This window comes from Salmo salar, chromosome ssa01 (assembly GCF_905237065.1).
Source record: "Salmo salar chromosome ssa01, Ssal_v3.1, whole genome shotgun sequence".
Classification (NCBI taxonomy): Eukaryota; Metazoa; Chordata; class Actinopteri; order Salmoniformes; family Salmonidae; genus Salmo; species Salmo salar.
In genome coordinates, this window is record NC_059442.1 from 101,324,401 (window position 1) to 101,349,485 (window position 25,085).

At 43.6% G+C, this 25,085-nt stretch overlaps 1 protein-coding gene across 9 annotated transcripts in view; it reads right to left on the reverse strand.

Moving 5' to 3' along the window:
* LOC106611148 (neurexin-1a) overlaps nt 1–25,085 on the reverse strand; it is a 778,513-nt gene that overhangs the window by 484,765 nt on the left and 268,663 nt on the right. For all 9 annotated transcript variants that reach the window (XM_045724959.1, XM_045724909.1, XM_045724917.1 and 6 more), the window contains 2 exons: nt 7,095–7,225; nt 6,654–6,906 (listed from right to left, as the gene is read on the reverse strand). In XM_045724959.1, the coding sequence (XP_045580915.1) occupies nt 6,654–6,906; nt 7,095–7,225 (384 nt within the window). The remainder of the gene's footprint in view (nt 1–6,653; nt 6,907–7,094; nt 7,226–25,085) is intronic.

Below are 25,085 nucleotides of genomic sequence, written 5' to 3' on the forward strand. Positions count from 1 at the left end.
ACCAGATCATCAGTTAACAGTAGACTTTTGACTTCAGGTTCTAGTAGTGTGTGGCCGGGTGCTGCAGACTGTTCTAGTGCCCTCGCCAACTCATTGACATATATGTTGAAGAGGGTGGGGCTCAATCTGCATCCCTGTCTCACCCCACGGCCCTGTGGAAAGAAATGTGTGTGTTTTTTGCAAATTTTAAACGCACACTTGTTGTTTGTGTACATGGATTTTATAATGTTGTATGTTTTCCCCCCCAACTCCACTTTCTATCAATTTGTATAGCAGACCCTCATGCCAAATTGAATCAAGCATTTTTTTTAAATCAACAAAGCATGAGAAGACTTTGCCTTTGTTTTGGTTTGTTTGTTTGTTAACTAAGGTGTTTATGGTGAATACATGGTCTGTTGTACGGTAATTTTGTAAAAAGCCAATTTGACATTTGCTCAGTACATTGTTTTCACTGAGGAAATGTATGAGTCTGCTGTTAATGATAATGCAGAGGATTTTCCCAAGGTAGTTATTAGTTGATTCTAAAATGTGTATTTGATCAAGTATGTTTTTGCTGTTGGTTCTTTATTATATGGCCAAAAAGATTGGAGAAGTGTTTTACCCATAAATCTCCATTTTGGATATATAAATCTTCATGTTTGTTTAGGGTTTTCCAATATTCCCAGAAGTGGTTACAGTCTGGATTCTTCAATTACGTTGAGCTGATTTCTGATGTGCTGTTCCTTCTTTTTCCGTAGTGTATTTCTGTATTGTTTTAGTTATCCACCGTAGTGAAGGCGTAGGCTCAGGTTTTCTTGGTCTCTATGTTTTTGGTTGGATAGGGTTCTCAATTTCTTTCTCAGGATTTTGCATTCTTCATCAAACCATTTGTCATTGCTGTTAACTTTCTTCTGTTTTCTGTTTTACATTATTAGATTTGATAGGGAAGCTGAGACGTCAAATATTATTTTATATTTTCTACTGCCAAGTTTACACCTTCACTATTACAGTGGAACGTTTTGCCCAGGAAGTTTTCTTAAAGGGATTTAATTTGTTGTTGCCTAATTGTTTTTTGGTAGGTTTCCTCTCTACATTCCTTCCAAAGCATTTCTTAATATTATTCAGTTCCTTTGGCTTTGATACCTCATGATTGAGTATTGCTCTGTTCAAGTAGACTGTTATTTTGCTGTGATCTGATTGGGGTGTCAGTTGGCTGACTGTGAACGCTCTGAGAGACTCTGGGTTGAGGTCAGTGATAAAGTAGTCTACAGTACTACTGCCAAGCGATGAGCTATAGGTGTGCCTGCCATAGGATTCCTCAAGAAGCCTACTGTACCATTTACTAAGTACGTACCCAACGTGCAACAGAGCTGCAGGAGTTGTGACCCGTTTGTGTTGGTTATGTTGTCGTAGTTGTATATTTTTAAATGTGTATTTTTTTTGTGTATTTTTAAATGTGCATATGTGAGTGTGTATTTGTGTATAGGGCCCTGTTTTCTACCACCATTTCATCTTGCCACAGTAATGATATCTTATCCACCATTTCAACTTGCCACAGTAATTATATATTATCCACCATTTAATCTTGCCACAGTAATGATATCATATCCACCATTTCATCTTGCCACAGTAATGATATCATATCCACCATTTCATCTTTCCACATTAATGATATTATATCCACCATTTCATCTTGCCACAGTAATTATATTGTATCCACCATTTCATTTTGCCACACTAATTATATTGTATCCACCATTTCATCTTGCCACAATAATGATATCATATCCACCAGTTGATATTGCCACAGTAATGATATCATATCCATAATTCCATCTTGCCACAGTAATGATATATTGTCCACCAGTTCATCTTGCCACAGTAAATTATATCATATCCACCATTGCATCTTAACCAATTAATTGGTTAAGATGTGTGTGAGTAATGTTTATGTCAGCACAGGTTGGATAATTGTTAATTGTCGGCTCCTCACACTAATTTACCTAATGAGTTACAGGTATTTGTGGGAGAGAGTCAAAGGTAAGCAGGGCTAGACCAGTGAAGATGTTTATTTTGGTCTTCATCTTGCAGTCCTTGTTTTCACCATTTTAACTTTTCATGTGAAGGGCATCGGCCAGCCTTTTCCCACTCTCTGTCTTGATTTCTCTGTCTGTTTACATTTGAGAGATTTGGCAGATGCTCTTATCCAGACCGACTTACAGGAGCAATTATAATTAAGTGCCTTGCTCAAGGACACATTGGCAAATGTTTCACATAGTCAGCTCTGGGATTCAAACCAGCAACCTTTCAGTTACTGGCCTAACACTCTAACCGCTAGGCTCCCTGTCATCCTTGCTGGTTTAGAAAATACGTTGGTGGTGCTCTTTGTAGATATATTTCTCTTTCTCCCTCTAGCTCCCTCTCAATCTTTCCCTCTCTCTTTCCATTCTCATCCCCAACATACAGATTTAGTATTCTTATGTCGTTGTTTGCCTTCTTGGAGTTGGTAACTTTTCGCCCTGATATTAAACAGTCCAACTGACAGGCTCCTCCTTCAGTACCATGCAGCCCAGACCTGAAGCAGAAGCAGGGAGGTGGTCTTACACAAACACACAGAGACACAAACAGAGACACACACTCAGACATACACATACACAGAGACACACACACACACAAACGCACAAAGACACACACACACAGAAACAAACACACAGACACACACACAGAGACACACACACAGAGACACACACACAGACACACACACAGAGACACACACACAGACACACACACAGAGACACACACAAACAGACACACACACAGACAGAGAAACACACACAGAGACACACAGAGAGACACACACACAGAGACACACACACACAGAGACACACATACACAGAGACACACACACACACACACAGAAGCAGGGAGGTGGTCATTCCTCTCTCTTCTCTGACAAAGCATCCCAAATCTGCAGCATGTGTAATGAATGGCTTAAAGCCCTTCTCTTTTAAGGCAGCCTTTGATGTCAATTATATTCACATTTCTTTCTGACACCCTCCACCCCCCTTCTCCACCACCATTAAATCCCACCACTACTTTGTTGAACCCTTTCAACAAACAAGACATACCTACTGTCACGACAGTGACGGATGGTGGCGCCCCTCCTCGGCCGGGCGGAGCTCGGCGGTCGTCGTCGCCGGCCTACTAGCTACCATCGATCCCTTTTTGTTTCACTTTCGTTTGGTTAGGTCTAGGTAGGCACACACCTGTTTTGGGTTAGTCATTAGTAAGGGGGGGTTATTTAGGTTAGCGTAGGATGTATGTGGTTGTACGTGATTGTGTTGCTTGTCCGGGTTTTGTGTGTTCGTAAGAACGTGTATTTAGTTTTTCCTTCTGCCAGTGGTTTCTTTTCATTTTGTGTACACCACCGCAGAATCGTTCAGGGCTGCGCCCCTATACCTTGTCGACCACGTACAGTGCTTCAAATAAAGAAGGGTGGTCACGAACTCTCTCTGTCTCCTGCGCCTGACTCTACCTCTCCTGTTGTTCCTCGAGCCAGCCCGTGACAGAAATCACGTACCGTAACTAAATGTGAGTTTTCCAAACCAGCCGTCTCTTTCTTGGGGTATCGCATTTCCTCATCAGGGGTAGTGATGGAATGTGACCGCGTTTCAGCCGTGCGTAATTGGCCGACTCCCACCACGGTGAAGGAGGTGCAGCGGTTTTTGGGATTTGCCAATTACTACCGGAGGTTTATCCGGGGCTTTGGTCAGGTGGCGGCTCCCATTACCTCACTGTTGAAGGGGGGCCCGGTGCGGTTGCAGTGGTCCGCGGAGGCGGACAGGGCCTTTAGTCGTCTGAAGGTTTTGTTCACCGACGCTCCGGTGCTGGCGCACCCGGACCCCTCTTTGCCCTTCATAGTGGAGGTGGACGCGTCCGAGGCTGGGGTAGGAGCCGTGCTGTCCCAGCGCTCGGGCGCCCCCCCAAAGCTCCGCCCCTGCGCCTTCTTCTCTAGGAAGTTGAGTCCGGCGGAGCGTAACTATGATGTGGGGGACAGGGAGCTGTTGGCTGTGGTCAGAGCCCTGAAGGTGTGCAGACATTGGCTTGAGGGGGCACGTCACCCTTTTCTCATCTGGACTGACCACCGCAATCTGGAGTACATCCGGGCGGCGAGGAGACTGAACCCGCGTCAAGCCAGGTGGGCGATGTTCTTTACGAGATTTCGGTTTAACATCTCGTATATCCCAGGTTCCCGGAACACTAAGGCCGACGCACTGTCTCGTCTCCATGACGCCGAGGAACGGTCCACCGATCCCACTCCCATACTTCCAGCCTCCTGCCTGGTGGCACCGGTGGTCTGGGAGGTGGACGCGGACATCGAGCGGGCGTTACGGACGGAGCCTACTCCTCCGCAGTGTCCAGTGGGTCGTAAGTACGTTCCGCTCGATGTTCGCGATCGGCTGATTCGGTGGGCTCACACGCTTCCCTCCTCGGGTCACCCAGGGGTTGAGCGGACAGTGCGTGGTCTTAGTGGGAGATACTGGTGGCCCACCTTGGTGAGGGACGTGAGGCACTATGTCTCCTCCTGTTCGGTGTGCGCTCAGAGTAAGGCTCCCAGGCACCTGCCTAGAGGGAAATTACAACCCCTCCCGGTTCCACAACGACCATGGTCCCACCTGGCGGTGGATTTCTTGACCGATCTCCCGCCGTCTCAGGGCAACACTACGATCCTGGTCGTTGTGGACCGGTTTTCTAAGTCCTGCCGTCTGCTTCCGTTACCCGGTCTTCCTACGGCCCTGCAGACCGCAGAAGCCTTATTCACCCACGTCTTCCGGCACTACGGGGTGCCCGAGGATATCGTCTCAGATCGAGGCCCCCAGTTCACGTCCAGAGTGTGGCGGGCGTTTATGGAGCGACTGGGGGTTTCGGTCAGTCTGACCTCGGGGTTTCACCCCGAAAGTAATGGGCAGGTGGAAAGGGTAAACCAGGAGGTGGGCAGGTTCCTGCGGTCCTACTGCCAGGACCGGCCAGGGGAGTGGGCAAGGTTCGTGCCATGGGCCGAAATGGCTCAGAACTCTTTGCGCCACTCCTCCACCAACATATCACCATTCCAATGTGTGTTGGGTTATCAGCCGGTCCTGGGGCCATGGCATCAGAGCCAGACGGAGGCCCCTGCGGTGGAGGAATGGGTTCAGCGCTCAAGGGAGACCTGGAACGCTGTGCAGGAATCCCTGGAACGAACCAGGGTACGACAAAAAGCGAGCGCTGACCGGCACCGCAGCGAGGCCCCGGTGTTCACCCCAGGGGAGAGAGTCTGGCTCTCGACCCTCCGCCTGCCCCTCCGCCTGCCCTGCCGGAAGCTGGGTCCGCGGTTTGTGGGGCCATTTAAAGTCCTGAGGAGAATAAACGAGGTGTGTTACAGATTACAACTTCCTTCTTATTATCGCATTAACCCCTCGTTTCATGTGTCTCTCCTCAGGCCGGTGGTAGCTGGTCCGCTGCAGGAAAATGAGGTACGGGAGGTCCCTCCACCCCCCCTGGACATCGGGGGGCCCCCGGCGTACACAGTCCGGTCCATCTTGGACTCCAGACGCCGGGCGAGGGGCCTGCAGTACCTCGTGGACTGGGAGGGGTACGGCCCGGAGGAGAGGTGCTGGGTACCGGTGGAGGACATACTGGACCCAGCGCTCATCCGGGAGTTCCACAGCCTCCATCCGGATCGCCCTGCGCCTCGCCCTCCGGGCGTCCTCGAGGCCGGCGTCGGCGCGCTGCGGGAGCCGCGCGTCAGGGGGGGGAGTACTGTCACGACAGTGACGGATGGTGGCGCCCCTCCTCGGCCGGGCGGAGCTCGGCGGTCGTCGTCGCCGGCCTACTAGCTACCATCGATCCCTTTTGTTTCACTTTCGTTTGGTTAGGTCTAGGTAGGCACACACCTGTTTTGGGTTAGTCATTAGTAAGGGGGGGTTATTTAGGTTAGCGTAGGATGTATGTGGTTGTACGTGATTGTGTTGCTTGTCCGGGTTTTGTGTGTTCGTAAGAACGTGTATTTAGTTTTTCCTTCTGCCAGTGGTTTCTTTTCATTTTGTGTACACCACCGCAGAATCGTTCAGGGCTGCGCCCCTATACCTTGTCGACCACGTACAGTGCTTCAAATAAAGAAGGGTGGTCACGAACTCTCTCTGTCTCCTGCGCCTGACTCTACCTCTCCTGTTGTTCCTCGAGCCAGCCCGTGACACCTACACTACATAGACCTTTCAACAAACAAGACATCCCTAAAGTACATAGACCTTTCAGCAAACAAGACAGCCCTACACTACAGAGACCTTTCAACAAACAAGACATCCCTAAAGTACATAGACCTTTCAACAAACAAGACATACCTACACTACAGAGACCTTTCAACAAACAAGACATCCCTAAAGTACATAGACCTTTCAACAAACAAGACAGACCTACACTACATAGACCTTTCAACACAAACCATACTTTATCTATACACAATAATCTCAATGTCAGAACTGTGTAAACAATCTTGATCTTGATCTCAATCTGTATCTCAACCAAACAATTTACACAAGGGATGTGTCTAACCTCTCTCACTGGAGTAACAACAGTCTGTATCAAAACCCATTCATTAAAACCAGAAATAGATCAAATATGGATGGATGTCTTACCCCTCTCACAGGAGCGGCCCAGGTATCCCGTCCCCGAGCAGTCACAGACGTAGCGGTTCCATCCCTCCCGACAGACCCCGTTATTCTGGCAGGGATTTGACAGGCACTGCTTGGGCGGTTCTTTAGAACAAGATGGTTTGACCCCTGCAGCCTTCTGAACCTCGGCCATGCGGCGGACATCTTTACTCTGGCCATCGATGAACAGGTCCCGGATGCAGCCCACGTAGCCATAGTTTAGGAGAGCTGTCCACACCTGGAGACACGTGAAATAAAACTGGTGACTGGGGAGCTGCTTATTTCAGATCACTTCTACCATCCACTACCATTGTGCCCTTGAGCAAGGCATAATTAACCTCTAAGCTGCTACAGGTTCGCTCCATCTGGTTGATTTTGTGTGTGTGTGTGTGTGTGTGTGTGTGTGTGTGTGCGTGTGTGTTGTACCTCTGTAGGGAAGACCATGCCTAATTTATTCTCTGGTAGTCCTCCCAGGTACAGGTTATCATCCAGATCCAGGATCTCACTCTCTCCTGGGGCTGTGTAAGCCTGGCGCTGGGTGTTGATGGAGATGGTACCTGGGTGGAGACAGGAGGAGTGTTGAAGTTAACCACTTGGCAGGGTTGATTTGTTATTATAGATGGATCCTGAATGTAATATGCACATCCATAAATCCATCAATAAAGCATTTCAAGGTAAAGTCTACACTTGTTGTATTCAGCGCATGTGGCAAATAGTTTGATTTGATTTGAAACAACTGTTCATATACTGTATGCCATTCAAATGTCAATGGAATGGAATGAAACCCTACTTCAGCTTCACAAGCACCACTGAAAGCAGGATGGATCCATAAAGGGTTCAATACAGACAAAGATGTTTAATTAGCTTAATTTATCACTACCAGGTTGGGATATTTTTCTTCTGGAATGAACGTTAAACATACCTGGGTTCAAATACTATTTGAAATCTTTCAATACATTCAACATTTTCTCTAGCTGGGTTTGCTCTTTTTGACTGTCCTATTAATTTCATTAAGCCAGGCAGAATCAATCGAGCACAGATAAAGTTTTAAAAAGTTGTTGAACCCAGGTCTGGCATTGATACAACACTAAATAATATTGCTGCGAGCCGAGGCCCATTAGTAATCTGTGATCCCATAAAAGTAACTCTCCATTCTATTCTCCTTGTATTTCCCCCCATTGTATATCCCATTCATCAATACAGCAGCAGTCATAAAAGAATAACGGGGGGGGGCTCTATCATTTTCAGAGCCAACCCAAACAACAAACCCTGTCTTGGCCATATTTCAGAGTGATTAACGAACTGCAGGTTGTTTCTCTCTCTCTCGCTATATATATATAGCGAGATTTATACACTGCTCAAAAAAATAAAGGGAACACTTAAACAACACAATGTAACTCCAAGCCAATCACACTTCTGTGAAATCAAACTGTCCACTTAGGAAGCAACCCTGATTGACAATAAATGTCACATGCTGTTGTGCAAATGGAATAGACAACAGGTGGAAATTATAGGCAATTAGCAAGACACCCACAATAAATGAGTGGTTCTGCAGGTGGGGACCACAGACCACTTCTCAGTTCCTATGCTTCCTGGCTGATGTTTTGGTCACTTTTGAATGCTGGCGGTTCTTTCACTCTAGTGGTAGCATGAGACGGAGTCTACAACCCACACAAGTGGCTCAGGTAGTGCAGCTCATCCAGGATGGCACATCAGTGCGAGCTGTGGCAAGAAGGTTTGCTGTATCTGTCAGCGTAGTTTCCAGAGCATGGAGGCGCTACCAGGAGACAGGCCAGTACATCAGGAGACGTGGAGGAGGCCGTAGGAGGGCAACAACCCAGCAGCAGGACCGCTACCTCCGCCTTTGTGCAAGGAGGAGCAGGAGGAGCACTGCCAGAACCCTGCAAAATGACCTCCAGCAGGCCACAAATGTGCATGTGTCTGCTCAAACGGTCAGAAACAGACTTCATGAGGGTGGAATGAGGGCCCGACATCCACAGGTGGGGGTTGTGCTTACAGCCCAACACCGTGCAGGACGATTGGCATTTGCCAGAGAACACCAAGATTGGCAAATTCGCCACTGGCGCCCTGTGCTCTTCACAGATGAAAGCAGGTTCACACTGAGCACGTGACAGACGTGACAGAGTCTGGAGACACCGTGGAGAACGTTCTGCTGCCTGCAACATCCTCCAGCATGACCGGTTTGGCGGTGGGTCAGTCATGGTGTGGGGTGGCATTTCTTTGGGGGGCCGCACAGCCCTCCATGTGCTCGCCAGAGGTAGCCTGACTGCCATTAGGTACCGAGATGAGATCCTCAGACCCCTTGTGAGACCATATGCTGGTGCGGTTGGCCCTGGGTTCCTCCTAATGCAAGACAATGCTAGGCCTCATGTGGCTGGAGTGTGTCAGCAGTTCCTGCAAGAGGAAGGCATTGATGCTATGGACTGGCCCGCCCGTTCCCCAGACCTGAATCCAATTGAGCACATCTGGGACATCATGTCTCGCTCCATCCACCAACGCCACGTTGCACCACAGACTGTCCAGGAGTTGGCGGATGCTTTAGTCCAGGTCTGGGAGGAGATCCCTTAGGAGACCATCCGCCACCTCATCAGGAGCATGCCCAGGCATTGTAGGGAGGTCATACAGGCACGTGGAAGCCACACACACTACTGAGCCTCATTTTGACTTGTTTTAAGGACATTACATCAAAGTTGGATCAGCCTGTAGTGTGGTTTTCCACTATAATTTTGAGTGTGACACCAAATCCAGACCTCCATGGGTTGATAAATTGGATTTCCATTGATTATTTTTGTGTGATTTTGTTGTCAGCACATTCAACTATGTAAAGAAAAAAATATTTAATAAGATTATTTCATTCGTTCAGATCTAGGATGTGTTATTTTAGTGTTCCCTTTATTTTTTTGAGCAGTATATATATATATCTTTCGCTCTATCTCTCTAAGTTTCCAACACATAAACCTGGCCCTCGATACCATATGTGAATTGATTGCCACCCATCTATCTTCTGAGCTCGTGCTACTAGGTGACCTAAACTGGGATATGCTTAATACCCCGGCCATCCTACAATCTAAGCTTGATGCCCTGAATCTCACACAACTTATCAATGAACCTACCAGGTTCAACCCCAAATCCGTAAACACGGGCACCATCATAGATGGCATCCTAACTAACTCACCCTCCAAATTCACCTCTGAAATTTTCAATCAAGATCTCAGCGATCACTGCCTCATTGCCTGCATCCGTAATGGGTCTGCGACCAAACGACCACCCCTCATCACTGTCAAACGCTCCCTAAAACACTTCTGCGAGCAGGCCTTTCTTATCGACCTGGCCGGTGTATCCTGGAATGACATTGACCTTATCCCGTCAGTAGATGATGCCTGGCTATTCTTTAAAAGTGCCTTCCTCACCATCTTAAATAAGCATGCCCCACTCAAAAAATGTAGAACTAGGAATAGATATAGTCCTCGGTTCACTCCAGACCTGTCTGCCCTTGACCAGCACAAAAACACCCTGTGGCGTTCTGCATTAGCATCGAATAGCCCCCAAGATATGCAACTTTTCAGGGAAGTTAGGAAAAAATATACACAGGCAGTTAGAAAAGCTAAGGCTAGCTTTTTCAAACAGAAATTTGTATCCTGTAGTACTAACTCAAAAAAGTTCTGGGACACTGTAAAGTCCATGGAGAATAAGAGCACCTCCTCCCAGCTGCCCACTGCTCTGAGGCTAGGAAACACTGTTACCACCGATAAATCCACTATAATTAAGAATTTCAATAAGCATTTCTCTACGGCTGGCCATGCTTTCCACCTGGCTACCCCTACCCCGGTCAACTGCCCGGCACCCTCCACAGCAACCCGCCAAAGCCCCCACCATTTCTCTTTCACCCAAATCCAGATAGCTGATGTCCTGAAAGAGCTGCAAAATCTGGACCCATACAAATCAGCCGGGCTAGACAATCTGGACCCTCTCTTTCTAAAATGATCTGCCGAAATTGTTGCAACCGCCTGTTCAACCTCTCTTTTGTATCATCTGAGATTCCCAAAGATTGGAAAGCTGCCACAGTCATCCCCCTCTTCAAAGGGGGTGACACTCTACACCCAAACTGCTACAGACCTATATCTATCCTACCCTGTCTTTCTAAGGTCTTCGAATGCCAAGTTAACAAACAGATAACCGACCATTTCGAATCCCACCGTACCTTCTCCGCTATGCAATCTGGTTTCAGAGCTGGTCATGGGTGCACCTCAGCCACACTCAAGGTCCTAAACGACATCATAACCGCCATCGATAAAAGACATTACTGTGCAGCCGTCTTCATCGACCTGGCCAAGGCTTTTGACTCTGTCAATCACCACATTCTTATCGGCAGACTCGACAGCCTTGGATTCTCAAATGATTGCCTCGCCTGGTTTTCCAACTACTTCTCTGATAGAGTTCAGTGTGTCAAATCGGAGGTCCTGTTGTCCGGACCTCTGCCAGTCTCTATGGGGGTGCCACAGGGTTCAATTCTCGGACTGACTCTTTTCTCTGTATACATCAATGATGTTGCTCTTGCTGCTGGTGATTCTCTGTTCCACCTCTATGCAGACGACACCATTCTGTATACTTCTGGCCCCTCTTTGGACACTGTGTTAACCTGTTGGGTCTAGGGGGCAGCATTTGCACGTCTGGATAAAAAAAATGTACCCGATTTAATCTGGTTACTAATCCTACCCAGTAACTAGAATATGCATATACTTATTATATATGGATAGAAAACACTCTAAAGTTTCCAAAACTGTTTGAATGGTGTCTGTGAGTATAACAGAACTCATTTGGCAGGCAAAACCCTGAGACATTTTCTGACAGGAAGTGGATACCTGATGTGTTGTATTGACTTTAAACCTATCCCATTGAAAAACACAGGGGTTTAGGAATATTTTGGCACTTCCTATTGCTTCCACTAGATGTCACCAGCCTTTACAAAGTGTTTTGAGTCTTCTGAAGGGAGATCTGACCGAACAAGAGCCATGGAACGTTGATGTCCCATTAGACACCTGGCGCGCTAGTTCATGTTGGGTACCCTCGTTCCAATACGTTATAAAAGAGTATGCATTCGTCCACCTTGAATATTATTCATGTTCTGGTTAAAAAAGGCCCTAATGATTTATGCTATACAACGTTTGACATGTTTGAACGAACGGAAATATATTTTTTCCCCTCGTTCATGACGAGAAGTCCGGCTGGCTTACATCATGTGCTAACGAGACGGAGATTTTTGGACATAAATGATGAGCTTTTTTGAACAAAACTACATTCGTTATGGACCTGTGATACCTGGAAGTGACATCTGATGAAGAGAATCAAAGGTAATGGATTATTTACATAGTATTTTCGATTTTAGATCTCCCCAACATGACGTCTAGTCTGTATCGTAACGCGTATTTTTCTGGGCGCAGTGCTCAGATTATTGCAAAGTGTGATTTCCCAGTAAGGTTATTTTTAAATCTGGCAAGTTGATTGCGTTCAAGAGATGTAAATCTATAATTCTTTAAATGACAATATAATATTTTACCAATGTTTTCTAATTTTAATTATTTAATTTGTGACGCTGACTTGACTGCCGGTTATTGGAGGGAAACGATTTCCTCAACATCAATGCCATAGTAAAACGCTGTTTTTGGATATAAATATGAACTTGATAGAACTAAAAATGCATGCATTGTCTAACATAATGTCCTAGGAGTGTCATCTGATGGAGATTGTAAAAGGTTAGTGCATCATTTTAGCTGGTTTTATGGTTTTGGTGACCCTGTCTTTGACTTGACAAAACATTACACACAACTCTTGTAAATGTACTGTCCTAACATACTCTAAATTTATGCTTTCGCCGTAAAACCTTTTTGAAATCGTAAAACGTGGTTAGATTAAGGAGATGTTTATCTTTCAAATGTTGTAAAATAGTTGTATATTTGAAAAATTTGAATTTTGACATTTATTTGGATTCAAATTTGCCGCTCTTGAAATGCACCTGCTGTTGATGGAGTGCACCACGGGTGGCACGCTAGCGTCCCACCTAGCCCCAAGAGGTTAACTAACCTCCAGACAAGCTTCAATGCCATACAACTCTCCTTCCATCGCCTCCAACTGCTCTTAAACGCAGGTAAAACTAAATGCATGCTATTCAATCGATCACTGCCCGCACCTGCTCGCCCGACCAGCATCACTACTCTGGACGGCTCTGACTTAGAATATGTGGACAACTACAAATACCTGGGTGTCTGGTTAGACTGTAAACTCTCCTTCCAGGCTCACATTAAGCATCTCCAATCCAAAATTAAATCTAGAATCGGCTTCCTATATCGCAACAAAGCATCCTTCTGGCTACAGGTTATCTACAAGTCTCTGCTAGGTAAAGCCCCGCCTTATCTCAGCTCACTGGTCACCATAGCAGCACCCACCCGTAGCACGTGCTCCTGCAGGTATATCTCACTGGTCACCCCCTGTAACGCCCTGGCCATAGAGAGGGGTTTTTTGTTCTTTATTTTGGTTATGCCAGGGTGTTACATTGGGTGGGTGTTCTATGTTCTGTTTCTATGTGTTTGTATTTCTTTGTTTTGGGCCGTGTGTGGCTCCCAAATCAGGCACAGCTGAAGTTCGTTGCTGTTGATTGGGAGTCACACATAAGTGCATGTTTTTCCGTTGGGGTTTTGTGGGTAATTGTTTCTGTTTCTGTTTAGTGTGTTTCACCTGACAGGACTGTTTGGCTGTCTGTTTATTGTTTTTGTATTGTATAGTGTTCCGTTTCATTAAATATAACATGAACACTAACTTCGCTGCATTTTGGTCCACTCTCTCTAAAGGCAGCCGTTACACCCCCAAAGCCAATTCCTCCTTTGGTCGTCTATCCTTCCAGTACTCTGCTGCCAATGACTGGAACGAACTGCAAAAATCTCTGAAGCTGGATACTCATATCTCCCTCACTAGCTTTAAGCACCAGCTGTCAGAGCAGCTCAAGAACACTGCACCTGTACATAGCCCATCTGTAAACAGCCCATCTATCTTCCTACCTCATCCCCATACTGTATTTATGTATTTATGTATTTATCTTGCTCCTTTGCACCCCAGTAGCTCTACTTGTACATTAATCTTCTGCACATCTACCATTCCAGTGTTTAATTGCTATATTGTAATTACTTCTCCACCATGGCCTATTTATTGTCTTAACTTACCTCATTTGCACTCACTGTATATAGACTTTTTGTTTTCTTTTGTTCTACTGTATTATTGACTGTATGTTTTGTTTATTCCATGTGTAACTATGTGTTGTTGTATGTGTCGAATTGCTACGCTTTATCTTGGCCAGGTCGCAGTTGCAAATGAGAACTTGTTCTCAACTAGCCTACCTGGTTAAATAAAGGTGAAAGAAAAAAATAAATAAATAGGAGAGTTAGTGTGTTTCCCTCTCCTTGATTTATCACTCTCATTCATCTTTAATTCTGGACGGTAAATAACACAGGACCTGACTGGACTGTAAAGAGTATGGACTGTGTGTGTATGTGTGTGTGTGCGTGTGTGGGTTGTATGTGTGTACAAATAATTCATGGCAGGTGCATTCGCTAGCCGGAACCAGTGTTCCTCCTCCTCACAGTAATCTATACCACGGCTCTAAAGTGCTAAGGTACAGAGCTACTGGGCTGAGAAGAACCATACAAGAAAAGAGAGAGTGAGAAAGGGCAGAAAACAGAGAGAAAGAAGAGAGAAAGAGAGCAAGAGAGAGGGAGAGAGACCGAGCGATAGAGAGAGAAATTCTATATATAGAGAGAGAGAGAGAGTGACAGAGGTTGAGGGGGGGGGGGGAATACCTGGAGAGATACCTGGCTGGGGGGAGAACTGACTCAGAAGAACTATCCAGAGATGAGAGGGAGGGAGTGCAGGAGGGTGGGAGTGTGAGAAAGAGAAGGGAGCAGAGAGAAATGTGATTGAGAGGGAAGGATATTTGTCATCCAGTAGTAGTAGTAATTTACTTTTTGATTGACAGATGCACGCTGTGGTAGATATCAACCAGCTACGTTATATGAGCTCAATGCTTTACGGAATACCACTGGAATGCTAAGTGTGTGTGTGTGTCTGTGTGTCTGTGTCTGTGTGTGCGCGCGTGTGTGTGTGTGTGTGTGAATGTGTGTGTGTGTGTAACAGCATAGTGTAGATTTATTGCTAGTAGCCAAATAGTTTTGGTAATGAAATATGTCCCAAACCACACATGGAGATACATCCGGGCTAGCTGAAGAGAAAAACAATACAACAAAATTGGCTCTTGTATTTCCTGAATAAGTGGTGTAGTTTGAAGCATGTTGCTCTTCACCACCTACATACTAAATCAGGTGATGAAAATGGTGCCGACGGATAGGGCTGCCGTGCTTCTAGCTCTTTAAGAAACTTTGCAGTATTTTTGATTTTTTTATGTGTTATTTCAGCACTTACACACTGTTGGGGCAAGTGACTCTGAACTTACAATGGTGAGCCCCAAGTTGTTATATATACTTTTTTTTACATTTTGCTATTTGTCTCATGACTCCTGCATACTTTGACTACAAACTTTCTTTACCCAACCGTGGGACAGACTATGTTTTTTCCCACACTCGGGACTTTTGGCCTCCCATACTATTCGAACCACCTCTCGCTGGCATTGTATTTATGTTACCTGATGAAATTACTGTAAAATATGATCTTGTTGCCATCTGATGCACATTCAGATGTCATAAATCAGTACTGCAGAGCTCTCCATGTTCTTGATTGTATTACTGTTGATGATATCTGGAAATGTGCATGTACACACTGGCCCATCTACTGTTGCTAGCCCCAATTCTGACTTGTGCTCTGATATCTGCTTCACTGATTTCTGCTCAAGTAAAAGTCTGGGTTTTCTGCACGTTAACAGTAGAAGCTTATTACCTAAAGTGTAGGTTCACAGCTCCAATCCAGATGGGTTGGTCATTACTGAGACGTGGTTAAAACCTGTTGGGGCTAGGGGGCAGTATTTGCACGGCCGGATAAAAAACGTTCCCGATTTAATCTGGTTACTACTCCTGCTCAGATACTAGAATATGCATATAATTAGTAGATTTGGATAGAAAACACTCTAAAGTTTCTAAAACTGTTTGAATGGTGTCTGTGAGTATAACAGAACTCATATGGCAGGCCAAAACCTGAGAAGATTCCATACATGAAGTGCCCTGTCTGACAATTTCTTGTCCTTCTGTTGCATCTCTATCAAAAATACAGCATCTGTGCTGTAACGTGACATTTTCTAAGGCTTCCATTGGCTCTCTAAAGCCGCCAGAAAGTGGAATGGGGTGTCTGCTGTCTCTGGGCGAAGAACAGCAGGAGTATTTGTAAGTGGTCAGCCTGGGGACAGTGACACTGGAGATGCGCGGTCACGAGGCTTCTCCATTTTTTTCTTTCAACCTTTGAATGACTACAACGTTGCCCGGTTGGAATATTATCGCTATTTTACGAGAAAAATAGCATAAAAATTGATTATAACCAGCGTTTGATATGCTTCTAAGTACGGTAATGGAATATTTAACCTGTTAGGGCTAGGGGGCAGTATTAACACGGCTGGATAAAAAACGTACCCTATTTAATCTGGTTACTACTCCTGCCCAGTAACTAGAATATGCATATAATTATTGGCTTTGGATAGAAAACACCCTAAAGTTTCTAAAACTGTTTGAATGGTGTCTGTGAGTATAACAGAACTCATATGGCAGGCAAAAACCTGAGAAGATTTCATGCAGGAACTGGCCTGTCTGACAAGGTGTCGTTCTTCTTGCCTGTGTTTATTGAAGACTGAGGATCTCTGCTATAACGTGACACTTCCTACGGCTCCCATAGGCTCTCAGAAGGCGGCAAAAAGCTGAATCGTGGCTTTGCAGGCTCTGGCTGAAAAAAAGTAGCGCGTTTGGGTAGTGGCTGGTTACAGTACTGTGAGACTCAGGCGCGTGCCCGCGTCGACCAAATGCTTTGTTTTCTTTCCTCTGTTTACCTAAACGCAGATTCCCGGTCGGAATATTATCGCTTTTTTATGAGAAAAATGGCATAAAAATTGATTTTAAACAGCGGTTGACATGCTTCGAAGTACGGTAATGGAATATTTAGAATATTTTTGTCACGAATTGCGCCATGCTCGTGACCCTTATTTACACTTCGGATAGTGTCTTGAACGCACGAACAAAACGCTGCTATTTGGATATAACGATGGATTATTTTGGACCAAACCAACATTTGTTATTGAAGTAGCAGTCCTGGGAGTGCATTCTGACGAAGAACATCAAAGGTAATCAAACTTTTGTAATAGTAAATCTGACTTTGGTCAGGGCTAAACTTGGTGGGTGTCTAAATAGCTAGCCGTGATGGCTGGGCTATCTACTGAGAATATTGCAAAATATGCTTTCACCGAAAAGCTATTTTAAAATCGGACACCTCGATTGCACAAAGGAGTTCTGTATCTATAATTCTTAAAATAATTGTTATGTTTTTGTGAACGTTTATCGTGAGTAATTTTGTAAATTCAACGGAGGTTTGCGGGGGTAAGCTAGTTCTGAACGTCACATGCTAATGTAAAAAGCTGTTTTTTGATATAAATATGAACTTGATTGAACAAAACATGCATGTATTGTATAACATAATGTCCTAGGTGTGTCATCTGATGAAGATCATCAAAGGTTAGTGCTGCATTTAGCTGTCTTCTGGGTTTTTGTGACATTATATGCTAGCTTGAAAAATGGGTGTCTGATTATTTCTGGCTGGGTACTCTGCTGACATAATCTAATGTTTTGCTTTCGTTGTAAAGCCTTTTTGAAATCGGACAGTGTGGTTAGATTAACGAGAGTCTTGTCTTTAAAATGGTGTAAAATAGTCATATGTTTGTGAAATTGAAGTAATAGCATTTCTAAGGTATTTGAAAATCGCGCCACGGGATTACACTAGCTGTTGCGTAGGTGGGACGATTTCGTCCCGCCTAGCCCAGAGAGGTTAAAAAAAAATATTGACGAAAAGCGCTCGTGCGTCACCCTTCGGATAGTGACCTGAACGCACGAACAAAATGGAGCTATTTGAATATAACTATGGATTATTTGGAACCAAAACAACATTTGCTGTTGAAGTAGAAGTCCTGGGAGTGCATTCTGACGAAGAACAGCAAAGGTAATACCATTTTTCTAATAGTAATTCTGAGTTTAGGTTGTCCAAAACTTGGTGGGTGTCAAAATAGCTAGCCGTGATGGCCGAGCTATGTACTCAGAATATTGCAAAATGTGCTTTCGCCGAAAAGCTATTTTAAAATCTGACACTGCGATTGCATAAAGGAGTTCTGTATCTATAATTCTTAAAATAATTGTTATTTATTTTGTCAACGTTTATCATGAGTAATTTAGTAAATTCACCTGAAGTTTGCGGTGGGTATGCTAGTTCTGAACATCACATGTGTCACATTCCTCTTCGTCAGAAGATATGTTGAAATCGCTGTCGGACAAAGTAGACCAATATGCAGCGGATTGCGTGCTCATCATCATTTATTTTCAATGTGAACACGAGGAAAAAACAATAAACAAAACTCACGACAGGAACAGTGTAGCAGGCTGAACAAAAGCAGTGCTAACATACAACTACCCACCAGTGACAAACAAAAACACACACCTACTTATAGGACTCCCAATCAGAGGCAACTAGAAACACCTGCCTCCAATTAAGAGTCCAGCAACCAAATCTGCACATAGAAAACATAACCAAGAACCTACTCATACTAAAACATACACCACAAAACCCCGGAACAAATAAATAACACACCCCTCTAAGCTATACACACAAAAAAACACCATACAAAACAAACATACCTCTGCCACGCCCTGACCAAATAATACAAATAATCCTCTATACTGGTCAGGACGTGACAACATGCTAATGTAAAAAGCTGGTTTTTGATATAAATATGAACTTGATTGAACAAAACATGCATGTATTGTATAACATAATGTCCTAGGAGTGTCATCTGATGAAGATCATCAAAGGTTAGTGCTGCATTTAGCTGTGGCTTTTGGTTTATGTGACATATATGCTTGATTGGAAAATGGCTGTGTGATTATTTGTGTCTCTGTACTCTCCTAACATAATGTAATGTTTTGCTTTTGCTTTTGAAATCGGACAATGTGGTTAGATTAACGAGAGTCTTATCTTTAAAATGGTGTAAAATAGGTGATTGTTTGAGAAAATTGAATTGTGGTATTTTAGTTGGTTTTGTATTTCACGCCGTGCGATGACATTGGCTGTTGGCTAGGGGTTCCGCAGGCGGAACGGGGTTCCGCAGGCGGAACAGTGTTCCGCTAGCAGAACGTCTGTCCTCAACAGGTTAAGGAAGAGTGTTTTGAAAACTGATGTTAACCTTTCTGGTAATAACCTTTTTGGCAAGACAGATCTTCCAAAGGTGGGGGAGTAGCAATCTTTACCAAGGATCACCTTCAGTCCTCGGTTGTCTCCACCAAGTCTGTCCCCAAAGAATTTGATTTGCTGGTCTTAAGCATTAAACTTTCAAATAGCTCTTTGTTGACTGTTGCTGGGTGCGATCGTCCTCCATCAGCACCGGCCTGTACCCTACCTGCCCTAAGCTCTCTCCTGGCCCCTTACACTAAGTCTGAATTTGTCCTGCTTGGTGACCTAAACTGGGACATGCTTAACAGTGTCTCATCCCGTCAGCGGGATCAAAATCCAGCGAAAAATCATATCGCCAATTAGCATTAAAAAAAATCATAATTAAAAAAAAATATATATAATATATATATTTTTTTTTTATAGATACACCTCTCCTGAATCGACCCACGTCGTCCGATTTCAAAAAGGTTTTACAGGAAAAGCAAATCATTAGATTATGTTAGATGAGTCCATCGTAAAAAGCAGCAACAGAGCCATTTTCCGACCAACCACTTGCATCACATATAACCAAAAAACAGCTAAATGCAGCACTAACCTTTTACAAACTTCATCAGATGACACACCTAGGACATCATGTTATACAATGCATGCATTCTTTTGTTCAATAAAGGTCATATTTATATATAAAAACAGCATTTTACATCGGCGTCTGACGTTGACTAAATAATTTCCCCTCAAATGCGTCCCGGTAAACAATGCTACAATTCCCTAAATTACTATCCGATAACGATTTTTTAAATTTATATTGTCAATCTAACATTTATAGATGAATATCTCTTGAGAACACCTGTCATACCAGATTTTAAATTAACTTTACTGGGTAATCACACTTTGCGATAAAAGGAGATGCGATACTCAGAAAATGAGCTAATATACAGAGCTCGGCGCCATCTTGGACCAATCGCATGTCACATCTCATCTTGTATAATATTGTCAATAATCGCCTACCTTTAGTTGTCTTCATCAGAAAGCATCCCAGGTCCACAACAGATGTATTTTCGGTCGAAAAAGTCCATACTTCATGTTCCATTAGCCTGCTGTTGGTAGCGCGTCCTAGGGCTCTCTCCAAGCGCAGGGCTGAAGTTCCGGATAAAATGAGATTCTCCCGCCTGTAGGTTCGTTCAAACATGTCAAACGTTGTAAAACATTAATCTTCAGGGCCTGTAACACCAAGAGAGCCAATAAGATTCGAGGGGGATGATTTCATTGCCTTTAAAACCGTTTCCAAAGGTGGGGGTAGACATGGCCGCCGGCGTCATAATGGTGATGGCCCATCCCCTGTGACCAATTTCCAATGACTCTCATTCACTGAGTTTCGACTGTATAAGGCTCAAACCACTGTGAAAAGACTGGCGACATCTAGTGGAAGCAATAGGAAGTGCTCACTGAACCATGGTTAACGGTGTGATTTATAGGGAAAGATGAGAAGTCGAGTCCACAATTCTGAATTCCACTTCCTGTTTCAATCGGTCTCGGGGTTTTGACTGCCATTTGAGTTCTGTTATACTCACAGACACCATTCATACAGTTTTAGAAACTTTAGGGTGTTTTCTATACATATATAATAAGTATATGCATGCCCTAGCTTCTGAGTTTGATTAGTAGGCCGTTGAAAATGGGAACGATTTTTTTTCAAAATGCGCTGTGGCGCCCCCTATCCTAGGGTATCCTCAAGAGGTTAACCCACCTGAACAAGTCCTAAAGCAACGGGACTCCCTAAATCTTTCTCAGATTATTACCAATCCCACAAGGTATGACTCCAAACACCCAGAAAATGCAACTCTCCTCGATGTTATCCTCACAAATAATCCTGATAGGTATCAGTCTGATGTTTTCTGTAATGACCTTAGTGATCACTGTTTTACAGCCTGTGTTTGTAATGGCTGCTCAGTGAAATGACATGTCCTGATTTGTCATAGACGCTTGCAAAAAACGTTAACCTCTTCACTATAGGGGGCAGTATTTTCACGGCCGGATGAAAAACGTACCCAAATGAAACTGCCTCCTACTCAGAATCAGAAGGTAGGATATGCATATTATTAGTAGATTTGGATGGAAAACACTCTGACGTTTCTAAAACTGTTTAAATGATGTCTGTGAGTATAACAGAACTCATATGGCGGGCAAAAACCTGAGAAAAATCCAACCAGGAAGTTTGACCTCACATGGTCGTAGTCATTTCAAATGATGTTCTATCTAAACTACAGTGTCTGTGATGTCATATTGCACTTCCTAAGGCTTCCACTAGATGTCAACAGTCATTAGAACCTTGTTTGAGGCTTCTACAATGCAATTTGATTGAATAATACCCGGAACAGTAAGTGGTCAGGCTGGGGTCATTGACAGGGGCTAGCCATTTTTATTTTTCTTCTGTAATGAATCTGCTATTGTCCGGTTGGAATATTATCAAAATTCTATGTTAAAAACACCCTAATGATTGATTGTGAACATGATTTGACATGTTTCTACAAACGCTGAGGGAACTTTACAACTTATTGTCGACGGTGGATAGATGCATTTTGGAATGGTGATCTGGACGCACCATCAAAATGGATTTATTTCGACATAAATTATGGACTTTATCAAACAAATGAACATTTCTTGTGGAAGTGGGAGACCTTCCGAGTGCATTCAGCCGAAGGTCAGCAAAGGTAAGATAATATTTTTAACATATTTCAGCGTTTTGTGGATTCCGTGTCTGGAGGTCTAACTGTATAGCTTGAGGCTCAGTTCTCAGAATATTGAACAATATGCTTTCTCCGTAAAGTTATTTTGAAATCTGACAACGCGGTTGCATAAAGGAATAGTTCATCTATACTTCTTTATTTAATTGTTATATATTTTGTCAACGTTTATGATGAGTATTTCTGTAAATTATGGTGCACTTTCACCGGATATTTTGGGGTGAGTACATTTTCTGAACGTCACGTGCCAATGTAAAATGTTTTTTTTGGATATAAATATGAACTTGATGGAACAAAAAAAGCATGTATTGTCTAACACAATGTCCTAGGAGTGTCATCTGATGAAGATCGTCAAAGGTTAGTGCATAATTATAGCTGGTTTTGTGCTTTTGGACGGCTACCCTTGCTTGGAAAATGGCTGTCCTTGCAAGGATAATAGCTGTGTTGTTGTTGACTCTTCACGTGCACGTGCGCCCCCGTCTCATTGTTCTCTGATCGACCACTTACCAAATGCGCTACTGTTTTTTCAGCCATGGCCTGCAAAGTCATCATTCAACGTTCTGGCACCCTCTGAGAGCCTATGGGAGCCGTAGGAAGTGTCACGTTACAGCAGAGATCCTTTGTTTTGGATAGAGATGACAAAGAAGGCCAAGAAATGGTCAGAGAGGGCGCTTCCTGTTTGGAATCTTCTCAGGTTTTGGCCTGCCATATGAGTTCTGTTATACTCACAGACACCATTCAAACAGTTTTAGAAACTTTAGGGTGCTTTCTATCCAAATCAAACAATTATATGCATATTATAGTTACTGGGCAGGAATAGTAACCAGATTAAATCGGGTACGTTTTTTATCCGGCCGTGCAAATACTGCCCCCTATCCCCAACAGGTTAAAGGGGGAGATCAAGCTGATCTTAACTGTTATAGGCCTATTTCTATGTTGCCCTGTTTATCAAAAGCATTGGAAAAACTTGTCAATAATCAACTGAATGGCTTACTTGATGTCTATAGTATTTTGTCGGGTATGCAATCTGGTTTCCACTCAGGTTATGGATGTGTCACTGCCACCTTAAAGGTCCTCAATGATGTCACAATTGTCCTTGATATTGTGCTGCTATTGACTTGCCTGTCACTAAGGGAGTACCTTAAGACTTGATCCTAGGCCCCATGCTCTTCTCAATTTACATCAACAACTACTCAGGCAGTAGGAAGGTCTCTCATCCACTTATATGCAGATGATACAGTCTTAACCTCAGCTGGTACCTCCCCGGATTTTGTGTTAAATGCTCTACAACAAAGCTTTCTTAGTGTCCAACAAGCTTTCTCTACCCTTAAACTTGTTCTGAACACCTCCAAAACAAAGGAAATGTGGTTTGGTAAGAAGAATGCCCCTCTGTTAAAAGTCCCCATTGCACACACATCCCTGGGTCGCTCCTCTTTTCAGTTCGCTTCAGCTAGCGACTGGAACGAGCTGCACAAACACTCAAACTGAACAGTTTTATCTAAATCTCTTCATTCAAGACTCAATCATGGACACTCTTACTGACAGTTGTGGCTGCTTTGCGTGATGTATGGTTATCTCTATCTTCTTGCCCTTTGTGCTGTTGTGTGTGCCCAATAATGTTTGTCCCATGTTTTATGCTGCTACCACATTGTGTTGCTACCATGTTGTTGTTATTTTGTCTTGCTACCTTGCTGTTTTGTCATGTGTTGATGCGTTGCTATGTTGTTGTCTTAGGTCTCTCTTTGTGTAGTGTTGTGTTGTCTCTATTGTTGTGATGTGTGTTTCGTCCTATATTTATTTTGAATTTATTTAAAAAAATATAATCCCAAACCCCCGTCCCCATCCTTTTGCCTTTTGGTAAGCCATCATTGTAAATAAGAATTTGTTATTGTCACGTCCTGACCAGTATAGTTTTTTTTTTCTTCGTGTTTTCATATAAATAAATTATGATGAGCACGCAACCCGCTGTGCCTTGGTCTTTACATTACGACACCCGTGACAGTTATTAACCTGTTAGGGCTAGGGGGCAGTATTTGCACTGCTGGATAAAAAAAATGTACCCGATTTAATCTGGTTACTAATCCTACCCAGTAACTAGAATATGCATATACTTATTATATATGGATAGAAAACACTCTAAAGTTTCTAAAACTGTTTGAATGGTGTCTGTGAGTATAACAGAACTCATTTGGCAGGCAAAACCCTGAGACATTTTCTGACAGGAAGTGGATACCTGATGTGTTGTATTACCTTTAAACCTATCCCATTGAAAAACACAGGGGCTGAGGAATATTTTGGCACTTCCTATTGCTTCCACTAGATGTCACCAGCCTTTACAAAGTGTTTTGAGTCTTCTGGAGGGAGATCTGACCGAACAAGAGCCATGGAACGATGATGGCCCATTAGACACCTGGCGCGCAAGTTCATGTTGGGTACCCTCGTTCCAATACGTTATAAAAGAGTATGCATTCGTCCACCTTGAATATTATTCATGTTCTGGTTAAAAAAGGCCCTAATGATTTATGCTATACAACGTTTGACATGTTTGAACGAACGTAAATATATTTTTTCCCTCGTTCATGACGAGAAGTCCGGCTGGCTTAGATCATGTGCTAACAAGACGGAGATTTTTGGACATAAATGATGAGCTTTTTTGAACAAAACTACATTCGTTATGGACCTGTGATACCTGGAAGTGACATCTGATGAAGAGAATCAAAGGTAATGGATTATTTACATAGTATTTTCGATTTTAGATCTCCCCAACATGACGTCTAGTCTGTATCGCAACGCGTATTTTTCTGGGCACAGTGCTCAGATTATTGCAAAGTGTGATTTCCCAGTAAGGTTATTTTTAAATCTGGCAAGTTGATTGCGTTCAAAAGATGTAAATCTATAATTCTTTAAATGACAATATAATATTTTACCAATGTTTTCTAATTTTAATTATTTAATTTGTGACGCTGACTTGACTGCCGGTTATTGGAGGGAAACGATTTCCTCAACATCAATGCCATAGTAAAACGCTGTTTTTGGATATAAATATCAACTTGATAGAACTAAAAATGCATGCATTGTCTAACATAATGTCCTAGGAGTGTCATCTGATGGAGATTGTAAAAGGTTAGTGTATCATTTTAGCTGGTTTTATGGTTTTGGTGACCCTGTCTTTGACTTGACAAAACATTACACACAACTCTTGTAAATGTACTGTCCTAACATACTCTAAATTTATGCTTTC